The sequence below is a fragment of the Galeopterus variegatus genome, unplaced genomic scaffold (assembly GCF_000696425.1).
Source record: "Galeopterus variegatus unplaced genomic scaffold, G_variegatus-3.0.2 Scaffold6279, whole genome shotgun sequence".
Taxonomy (NCBI): Eukaryota; Metazoa; Chordata; class Mammalia; order Dermoptera; family Cynocephalidae; genus Galeopterus; species Galeopterus variegatus.
The window spans coordinates 2,898-14,215 of NW_007732390.1; the positions used below are offsets into that span (position 1 = coordinate 2,898).

The window sequence follows — 11,318 nt, forward strand, 5'->3', positions numbered from 1 at the left end:
CAACCAAAGCAGATAACAGGAAATGACCCGTCCCCTGTGGTCATTTATTCTAAAGGCCCCATCCTTCAAAGTTCAAGTAGTGAAATGGATGTCTCCACAGAGAGAGAGCAGCAGTCAAGCCTTCCTTCTTGCCTTAGGAAAAGAGAAGAGATGAAACTGAAGGAGTGTGTGCCCATCTTCCCACAGAAGGAAAGCCACTCCAGCCGCCTCCCCAAAGATGGAAAGCTGCTGGCCGCCACTCTGCTGCTGGCCCTGCTGGCCTGCTGCCTCACTGTGCTGTCTTTCTGCCGGGTGGCCGCCCTGCAAGCGGACCTGGAGAGCCTGCGGGCGGAACTGCAGGGCCACCCAGCTGAGCAGCTGCCAGCCCGCCCTGAGGCAGGAGCAGCAGCCCCCACGGCCACCCTGCAGGAAGCTCCAGCTGTCACCGCAGGACGGAGAGTGAGTTTGCAGCAGCTGCAGCCCTGGGCACGTTTCTGTATGCACGACTGCCTCTCCCCCACCTCAGTTGTCTTTGCAATAACCTGGGGTCTTTCTGTTCCTAGAGCATCTTCCCGCCACCAGCTCCAGGAGAAAGCCACTCGGGTCAGAACAGCAGGAATAAGCGTGCCATTCAGGATGCAGAGGAAACAGGTATGTTCTGGGCACAGAAACTCTTAGGAGTCAGGGATTCCAGTGTTCACAGGTGCAGAGAAAAACATCCAGTTTGGGGGAGGTACAGGTGTGCGAAACCTCTCTGAACCTTTTAAATAGGGACTGTGAAATTTGCCACCTGAACACAACACAGCTTTATAGCCAAGCCCTAGCTTGGGCAAATGTCATAGGCTGCCCAGTGTGCTTTGTCCTCCAATGAGCTGGTGTATGGGAAACAGTATGTATCTGTGCATAATTATTTATCTGTGCATTAAGCATAGAGAAGAAAAAAAGGGACACATGTTTTTTCTCAAATAGACAGTGTAGTCCTAAGTGAGAAACATTATCCATCATTCCAGAAAAACAGAAATAAAGCACTGTATGTTACTGCAGAATTAGTTAGTCCACCTGGGTCATAGAAAGTCAGTTAAAGATACATCCCCCGAGGGTGCATGGCACATCATGAAATCAAGGAAAGGTCACAGAGGGATTTTAAAGCTTTTCTTAAGTGTATGCTTTCCCAGGAGATCCATACGCTTATGATCTTCAGGTAACAGCTCTTCAGTGACATCTGCCTTTTGCCATATTTCACCTGTTCCATAGGATTTTATAGAGTTGGTGGGGCCCACCAGAATCATCAGTTCTAGTTCCTTCATTTCAAAGATGAAGAAAGAGTATTTGTATTGCATTTATTAACATTACAACTTAGTATGTCCTTGCAATTATTTCCCTTTTATATTGAAAGAACATTTTGTGAGCAGAGCCAGGCAGGTATGGACAGGGATAGGTATTTTCACACATGCTTAACCTTCTTAGTGATCTGTGAGGTCCACAGAACACAGGTAATTACTTATATATATCTTTACTTCTGAAGAGAAGTGTGTGATAGACATAGAGGTATACCAGGTACACTTTTGTTACACACACACACACACACAGACACACACACACAAGGTGCTCTGACTGTAAATTTATTTTTTCACATCACAAAGAAAATTCTTTCTTATTTTATAAAACCATGACTTTTTTGTATCTGGCTATCATATCTTCATGCTAGTTATCAGAAACATTTAGGTTTAAACATTTTTAAACTAGAAAACACTGACATTGTTACTGCTTTAACACATCAGTAATTTTTATATTTTGTAGAATATATTATTTATATTATCTACATAAATGAAAATAATATAGCATATATTTTATATATTTTTTTCATTTATTACAAATAGGCAGTTTTTCTACTTCTAAGTAATTTGTGTATATCTGTATTGACTTGTTATCATACAATTATTTAACATGGTTATTTCCATTTTTTTACAATAGAACGAACATGCAAAATTTTTGTGCAGATCTCTTGTATTTCTAAGGAATTCTATATTCAGTACAAACTTCATATAGTGGGATTTCTCAGCTAAAGAGAATGAACATCTCTGTCACCCTTGCTGCCTATTGCCACATTATTTTCAAAATGAGTCATAAATGTACACAATGAAAAGTGTAGTGTACCAGTTGTCCACACTCTTACTAGCGTTCCAGCTTTTAAAATTTATTTTGCTGGTTTATTAGTTGTAAAACAGTATCTCAAATTTATTTTAATGTGTTGCTGGTTTACTAATAAGAATGAACTTCTTCCTGCATATTTTCATTACTTCTAATTTTATCTTTTGCTAATTTCTATTCATAACTTCCCCTGTTTGTCTGTCCTGATTTTTTATAATTTTGAATAAACTCTTTCTAATTAGACATACATATTAACCGCCTATCAAAATTTTGATGTAAATATTTCCACAGTATTTTGCTCCTTTTTTTCCCTTGTACAGAGATTTTGCATCTGTGTATGTTAATATGACCATCTTTTCCTTTTTATTTTCTCTAATACGTCAAAAGTTCATGACCTCTTGAGTTGTCTACTCTATTCCCTGCTAATTTGACTTTCTCATAATTTAGTGTTTTACTTGGTTTTAACTCATTAATCCTTCTGGTGTTTATTTTAGTGAATCATCTTTTACTGGCTTGAACTTCCTCTTTTCTTCTTTTTTTTCCCTTCCAAACTGCTATCTCAACCAAATGTATTAAATTATAACTCCTTTGTGTTGGAAAGCTTACTGCATTATCTTAAGTTCCTCAAAAATAGTTGAATTTATTTGAGACTCTCTTTTTTTTCCCTTTGATTTACGATTCTATATATGCACTTTAAATAAACTATTTTAAATAATTTTGTTTTATACCTGTAACAAACTTCACTATCTAGTAGGGTCAGGATTTCTCAATCTTCTATAACCTTCTCTGCTAGTATTCTCTTGCTTCTAACTACTGGCTTTAAAAATAAACCTTAACTTCTTCATTCTAAAGAAGATATAGACTTGTTTCAGCAGATTAAGAATAAAAAAAAACAGTAAGAAATAATTTCCTCCCATGTGCATATTTTTACATATTTCTGTATTGTGGCATCCAAAAATTGTATACTGATGAAAATAATTTGCAATAGTAAAAAGTTTGGAGAATAATAGAAAATTCTAGCAAAGTGAATAAAAATTTACCCAGATTTCTGCAGCCCAGAGGTAGTCACTCTTGTCATTTTCGTGGTTTGCCTTAGACGTTTTAGAAACCTTTAACATAGGGTGTGTGTGTAAATAGACCCTGTATATGTTTATATATACATATATATATATATGTATGTATGTGTATATATAGTATGTATGTTTATACATGTTTATAGTATGTAGCATATATGTTTATAACATTCATAGGTCCAGGATGGAAGGTTTAAAAATAAGAGTTTCAGTGACAGGTAATATTTACTATTCCTTGTCATTGAAATTAGCTTGAATGTCGTTCTAGATACTGTCCTTTCGTGGAGGGAAAATTTATTCTCTTGAGCACTACTCCAAAATTAATGTCTATTGTACCCAAGAAAGTTTTCTAAAACTCAATGATTTTTTTTTCCCCGTTCAGTAAGGCCTTTTTTGAGAATTGAGAAAATTCTATGCCGTTTAAATCTATGCAGCTCTTTTTTGTTTGTTTATTCCATTCTAGTTCTGTTTTCTGTAAGACCCCAAACTCTTAGGTTGTCCCTTTTACTTTCCAAGTGTTCATTTATGTTCTTACGTATTAATTGTCTATATGTGTTTAGAACCATTGGCATTTCTATTGAAATTTTATAAAAACAGTAGATGAAAGGATGAGTTTTACCATCAGCCCATGCATTCACTTGACGCTCCCTTCCAGTCACTCCAAGGATAAACACTGCTTTTAGTTAATTTTGCAGTTTAGTACTTTGGCTCCAGTTTAGTCTTTCTTAATTATTTTGTGTTTCAAATCAAGGTCTTATTACGCTTAATTTATTTCATAAGATCAATTTGATTATAGTATGATAAACAGAAATGTGGGGAAATCCAGGATCAAGAAATTGCCAAATAGCTCACATTAGCCAAAAATTCACTTTTAAGCTCGTAAGTATGTTTGGAGATATTCCCAACTTAAAAGAAAAAAAAAAAAAAGAACAACAATAAAACTGAAACAATATGGTTTTGAAAATATTACATAACAATATTTCTTTACAGATTCAAGATGACTTATGTCTTGAATACTCACCTAACTATAATTTTATTCCTTTTAAGAACCTAAAGATAAGCATATTTAGAGTGTATCATAAAAACAAATCATTTTGCAAGCCGAGGGTTCATATCTCCATACCAGCCAGCCATCAAAGAAAAGAAAAAAGTGAATTCTTTCAAATGGGTTACTACTGAACTAAAACAGCTTACTGATAAAATCAGGTAATCTTTGTATTTTCTCTCTTGTTATTCAATAGGGAATTTAAAATAAAAGCAGTTAGAAATACACATTAGATTATAGAAAGACAAAATTATTTTTATTGATAATGTTTATTATAATTGTCTCAATTGTAATAGTAAAATAGTGGTGAGAAAATGAACAATTAAAAAAAAATAAAACAGTGAACAAAATTGCACATGTTTTATCTTCCAAATGATTATTGAAAGATTTTGGCCAATCTATTCTAAGTTATTTTTCTTCATTTTTACATAAACTTTTTAATTTGGAATTGTTTTAGAATTACAGAAAAGTTGCAAAGACAGTACAGAGAGTTGGCATATACCCCTAGCCAGATTCCCCTAAATGTTAACATCTTCCTTGACCATCGTACCTTGTCACAACGAAGAAACCAACATTGAGACTTAACTAAACTTCCGACTTTATTTGAGTTTTACCAGTTTTTCCACTAATGACCTTTTTATATTTCAGGATCCATCCAGGATACCACATTGCATTTATTAACATATTTTTACATCAGAATTTTGAACAAAGTGCATATAAATTAACAGCTAATATTGTAAATTAAGTATTTATTTGGAATAAACCTTTTTAATTGTTAAAAATAAAAATAGCAATACTATTTTTGAGTCTTCTTTCTTGAAATGCATAGTCCAATTCCTTTGCAAGGAAAGATGAGATGCCTGACTGGTCTGTAATGTCCAGCCGTTGCTTCGTTGGCATTTCTGGCTTAGCTGTGACTTACAGGCTGTGACATGAGTGCTGAAAGCACGCAATGTGGAACTCAACCATCCAACTCCTATCAAAATTAGGCTAACTTGAGCCTTTTACCCAGCAAGGGCGTGTTCCTTCCTGGAACAAAACCAGCTGGCAGTGGTTATGGTGATCTTTGACCAGAGTCTTCCCTCAGTTTTATTTTTCTTTTCTCTGCTTCAATCATGAGCCTTCTTTTCCATGTTGCAAGAGCTGGCTTCTGTTCAGTTTCCAAAAAAGTATTTAAGATTTAAAATAGTGACCTGACAACCAAATCTTTGAAACCTATTCTTGTTAAGCGTGAAGTTTTGGGAAACAGAAGAGCCGGGAAACAAGTCAGTCAGTGCATCCAAATGTGATATTGTGTCTCTCCCACAGATTCTTACAGAAAATAAGCAGTACATATAATTAATGAACAAATTTTAATACTCGAAAATGGTAAAATGTTTAAAAAGTAAAAATGTTAGGGTAGGATTAGAAGTGTCAAGAATGTGAAGGGTGAGGAAGGGGAAAGAGTATGTGTTTCTACTTTAAACAGGGAAGGCAGAGTAAGCCTTTATACCTTCTCCTTGAAAGCTCAATTATTCTTCATACTTTTAACATGTTTTTATTTTTGGAGACATGAGTGGGATTTAAAAACTCAATTTATAATGTTGAGGCATGTGTCATTTTTATTAATAATTCCATATGCATGAATAACATTAGTTTAATATTTACTTTTTTTATAGGTCAACTCCTACTTAAAAGAGCTGCATCAGGCAGCTGTGTTTTTGTTGTGTTCTTTTATTTTAAAGGGCATTCCCATTTATGAACAGTTAGAGAAAGAGAAGAAGCATGTTTCCTTCAAAATAGATTTAGCACCTGCCGCTTGCGCAAATTCCTAAGGTAGACAGCCCAGGATATACAGAGGAGAGGAGAGAGAAATGAGCAGTTATTGAGCATGTTTCGTGTGCAGACTCTGTGTTGGGCTCCGTGATGTGTAATATCATTTATCCTCCCAATAGCCCTATTAGCTGACCATTATTGTCTTCATTTTAGATGAGAACATGGAAACCCAGAAAGAGCGAATTCCTTCTCTCAGCAAGCTAAATATTTAGTTGGAGAAATTTTTAATGGTTAATGCAAAATCCAAAATAATAATAAAATAGCAATAAAATAAACAACAAGTTCTTTACAGTTTACAAAGCACACCTAAATCATGACTTCAGTTGCTTTTCACAACACTGTGAAACCGATATTGTAATTCCCAATATACAGATAAAAATATTTCAAAATTAAGTGTCAAACTTATGATTATACAACTAATGGCTGGGAGAACTAAGGTTTGAATTCATTATCCATTGACTATAAATTCTGATTTTTTTTGAATTATAGAAGGTACACATGCTTAATTTTCAATGAATACACCAGATTTGAGAAACATTATTGCATACTGTGGAGACCCAGCGTATTACTATTACTACCAAAGGCATCAGGTTATGGAATCATAGGAAGCTATTTGTCGTGGAGATTCCAGATTGAAGGACTGTCTAGATCATGGTCAGGAAGAGCTGAACTGGGTTTGAAGATTGAGGAGATTTGGGAAAGAGGACACAATATCCCAGTTATGGGAACAGTGAGAAAACAGGAGGTAGAAAAAATTCAACGAGAGACCTTGTTTTAGTAGTCATAGAGGTGTATCACATGCAAACATCTTTCCATTATTCCTTTACTCTTCTGTCTGTTAAAGTGTTTTCAGCTTTTTCTCTCCCTTTTCCCTCTCCTCCTCTCCTCGTCCTTAAGATCAGGCTGCTTGAGAGAGGCAGGGTAAAAGGGGAATCAGAAAAAACTGCCCCTGATAGCATCTGACAGCAGCTGTGACATCTCACTTTGGCTCTGCCTTTTTCTTTCCTTCCTTTCTTTTTTGTAAAATGTAATTAAAAGTTTTTTGCTTGTTTTATCATTATACAACATACACATTTTTTGTAGCCCTTTATAAATTTCTCCCCAAACCCCTCCCCGTTTTCCACCCCTGGTGTCCTCAGTTCCATTCTCTCCTTTTGAGAGTTCAAGGAATTATTGATGGTTGTATCTTTCTTTCTTTTGTTTTTGTTTTTGTTTTAGCTCCCACTTATGAGTGAGGACATGTGGTATTTCTCTTTCTGTACCCAGCTTATTTCACTTAACATAATTTTCTCTAAGTTTGTCCATTTTGCTACAAATGGTAGAATTTCATGGCAGAGTAGTATTCCACTGTGTAGATATACCACATTCCTCTTATCCAGTCATCCATCAATGGACATTTAGTTTGGTTCCAACTCTATCTCTGCCTTTTTNACACAATATCCCAGTTATGGGAACAGTGAGAAAACAGGAGGTAGAAAAAATTCAACGAGAGGCCTTATTTTAGTAGTCATAGAGGTGTATCACATGCAAACATCTTTCCATTATTCCTTTACTCTTCTGTCTGTTGAAGTGTTTTCAGGTTTTTCTCTCCCTTTTCCTCTCCTCCTCTCCTCGTTCTTAAGATCAGGCTGCTTGAGAGAGGCAGGGTAAAAGGGGAATCAGAAAGAACTGCCCCTGATAGCATCTGACAGCAGCTGTGACATCTCACTTTGGCTCTGCCTTTTTCTTTCCTTCCTTTCTTTTTTTTTAAATGTAATTAAAAGTTTTTTGCTTGTTTTATCATTATACAACATACACATTTTTTGTAGCCCTTTATAAATTTCTCCCTAAACCCCTCCCCGTTTTCCACCTCTGGTGTCCTCAGTTCCATTCTCTCCTTTTGAGAGTTCAGGGAATTATTGATGGTTGTATCTTTCTTTTTTTTGTTTTTGTTTTTGTTTCAGCTCCCACTTATGAGTGAGTACATGTGGTATTTCTCTTTCTGTACCCAGCTTATTTCACTTAACATAATTTTCTCTGTTTGTCCATTTTGCTACAAATGGTAGAATTTCATTCCTTTTTATGGCAGAGTAGTATTCCACTGTGTAGATATACCACATTCTTCTTATCCAGTCATCCATCAATGGACATTTAGTTTGGTTCCAACTCTATCTCTGCCTTTTTCTCTTCTATCTGCTGCTCCAGAGCTTACTCTGGGAATTAGAGGTAAGATATTTTAGGGAAATAGTACATAACTATTTACTTTTAAAATATTGTAGAATGTTGCAGTTATATGGATAAAGATTCAAAAACAACTTCTTAAGGATTTTTGTTATGGAAGATGTTTTCTTTGTAACTGAGGGCTTAAAACCTTATTGTTATATGGTCCACAAATCATAAAAATAATTTTATGTTGTGGAACCACTTTTCTCTAAATCATTAATTTGATTTAACATGTATCACAAAGTTGGATTTAAGGATTGGCTTTTAAAGAATTTTTTAGAAGATGTTTTCTTTGTAACTGAGGGCTTAAAACCTTATTGTTATATGGTCCACAAATCATGAAAATAATTTTATGTTGTGGAACCACTTTTCTCTAAATCATTAATTTAATTTGATTTAACATGTATCACAAAGTTGGATTTAAGGATTGGCTTTTAAAGAATTTTTTTTGAAAAGTTGGGTGTTGTTAACTATGTCTATTTTCTTTCCTAAGTTGTTCCACAGATCTTTTTTCTTTCTAGTCTGCTGTAAATCAGACACTGTGCAAATTTGCAAATGATGGCCCTTCACATCTAGTGACTCACAGTCTAGGGAGGGAAACAGTTACAGAAACAATTAATATGTAGTGTAAAATGTATTTCAATCAATATGTATATAAGTGCAAATTGTAGTGGAATCAAATATTTAGCTAGAAAGATGGGGAAAGTGTTGATATGTGATCTGACCCCTGAAGGATGAATGGAGTTTCATCAGATAAAAAGGCGAAGAATATCCAGCCAGAGGGGACAGCAGCTACACAGTCATGGAAGGATGAAAGATGACCTTGTGTTCTGTGCTGTGTTCAAGTACAGCTGGGGTGGGTGGGCAGCATGCATGGGGCTCTGAAGGTAGCTGGGGCCAGGTCATGAAGGATTTGGTTTTCATGTGCCAGGGAGGCACATTGAAAGAACTGTAAACAGTAAAATGAGAAGATCAAATCTGGTTTAGGAAGATAATTCTGAAGGAAATACAAATGATGAATTAGGAATTGTAAGAAAGAGGAGAGACACACTTGGCAGGTTAATGTAATTGTCACGAACAGTGAGGGTAAAGATCTGAACTTAGGCTACCACAGTCCTTAGCTTCCTCTCTCCCCACCGCACTCCCCTCTCACTGTGTCCCTCCCATCATCAGCCTTTTTAAATACTCATGTACTACTAATTTTGTCTGGAGTGTTCTGTCTCCCCTTTTCCTTCTGATTTTAGTTCAAAAGTCACCTTTCAGAAAAGCATTCCTGGACCAAATTGGATCACATGCCTGGCCTAGACATTGAATCTTTCTTATGGTTGCACCTTTAATTCTGTTTGTGTGCTATTGAGTGGTGTTTTTTTCTTCCTCTGCTCTGGATAGTAAACTCCACAGGGGTAGGGGTTGTGTCTGCTTCTGTTTACTATTCTTAGCACAACACCTGACATAAATTAGGAGCCCAGTAAATTTGTTGAATGAGATGAATGAGGAGTGGAATCTAGGTCGAACAAAAGTTTAAAACTCAAGCCATTCAAACTTGATTATTAATTGAATTTCAAGACTGAAGTAGGCATATTTATAAAGTTTCTGGCTGGGGAAACTCAGAGGATAGTTATACATCTACTAGGAGAGAAAGTGAAGAAGGAAGAGGAGGTATATGTGCAAGAGGAAGGTGAAGAATCAGATTTGGGGCATGTGGAATTTGAAGCATCACTGTGGCATCTAGATGGAAATGTCAAAGGAGAAGTTGAAGACATAACAGCCTATGGTGCAATTTATTAGTAGTTTTTAAGAGACATTCAGTGTATTTCTGTTTTTGACTTTATCATCCTTGACTGCAGGTTGGTTTGCATGTGGTATCATGAAGCTACTGTTCTTCACCAGCAAGTTACTGGTATTCAGTGCTTCTGAGTATATGTTATTAATAAACTGAAATTTCTAACATAATTCAATGAAGTCATGGCAGAACACAAATGATAACTCAAGAATATGATTAGCAATTTTCAATTAAAATATTTGATCAATAGTGAATCGAAGCAATAGTAAGTAAATATGCACTAAAAGGCTACGATTTTATATCTCCTACATTGCTTTAAGCATATTACAATAAAATTATGAAAGGATACATGAAAATGTGTCCTATACACATACACTCACACACACGCAGGTATAGAGAAAAATCATCATTTCAAATATTTTTGTTACTCTTAACAGCTGTAGTTATTTCTATTCTAACTACTCCTCTCCACCCACCCCAAAAATCCAGCATCCCCTTTTTACTTTCTATGGGCCATTATAGTGCTACCATCTTTCTGATTTCTCCAGAATTAAAAACCTGATTTTATTATTACTTTTTAAATCTCCTTCAAACACACATGATCATCAGTTACACTTTTTAATTTTTCTTTGCAGTTTGTGCTCCACTTATATAACTGCATTTGAGACCAAACTATACTTGTCTGGTATTGCTGACCAGTCCTTAGCTGCGACCTTTGCTTTCATTCTTTCTTTGCAGCAGCTCACTCTTCGCATAGCCACACGCATGATCTTTCTCCAGTATGACATATATCAGGCAGACTCCTCTCAAGATTAATAATTCATACATCTTAACAATGTTTCTAGTAGGCCAAACACATATTTCTCAATCTAGCTGTCTAGAAATTCTCTCTCAGCTTTTGTTGCTTTCATAAGTAACCACCCAAGGCAAACTGCTTATCATCGATCAAATAAAATATTGTAATCCAGCTTTCCACCTCTAAATTCCCATATTCCTATTTCAGTGGAAATGTTTATCTGAAGCCACGCTTTCCCCATTTTCTTCATAAATCGATCTCAAGTGTTAGGTCAATATTTAGATCTTTAAGTGGTTTCACCTAGTTTTCCTTTTCCTGCCACTGATTATTTATTCAAAGCTAGTTCAAGAAAAAATCATATGCCTACATTTGTCATAACCCTTATCTGTCAATGATAAGCTATGCAGAAATGAAAGAGAGGCATTGCCTTCAGAGAGTGTTCTTTCTTTTTTTTTTTTTTTTTTTTTCCTTTTT

The 11,318-nt window shown here is 35.6% G+C and overlaps 1 protein-coding gene across 2 annotated transcripts in view; it reads left to right on the forward strand.

Annotated features, from left to right (window-relative positions):
- The first annotated feature begins 84 nt into the window (after nt 1–84).
- Nucleotides 85–11,318, forward strand: part of TNFSF13B (tumor necrosis factor (ligand) superfamily, member 13b) — a 40,861-nt gene continuing 29,627 nt past the window's right edge. For both annotated transcript variants that reach the window (XM_008590684.1, XM_008590685.1), the window contains exons 1-2: nt 85–438; nt 543–630. In XM_008590684.1, coding sequence (XP_008588906.1) covers nt 85–438; nt 543–630 — 442 coding nt within the window. The remainder of the gene's footprint in view (nt 439–542; nt 631–11,318) is intronic.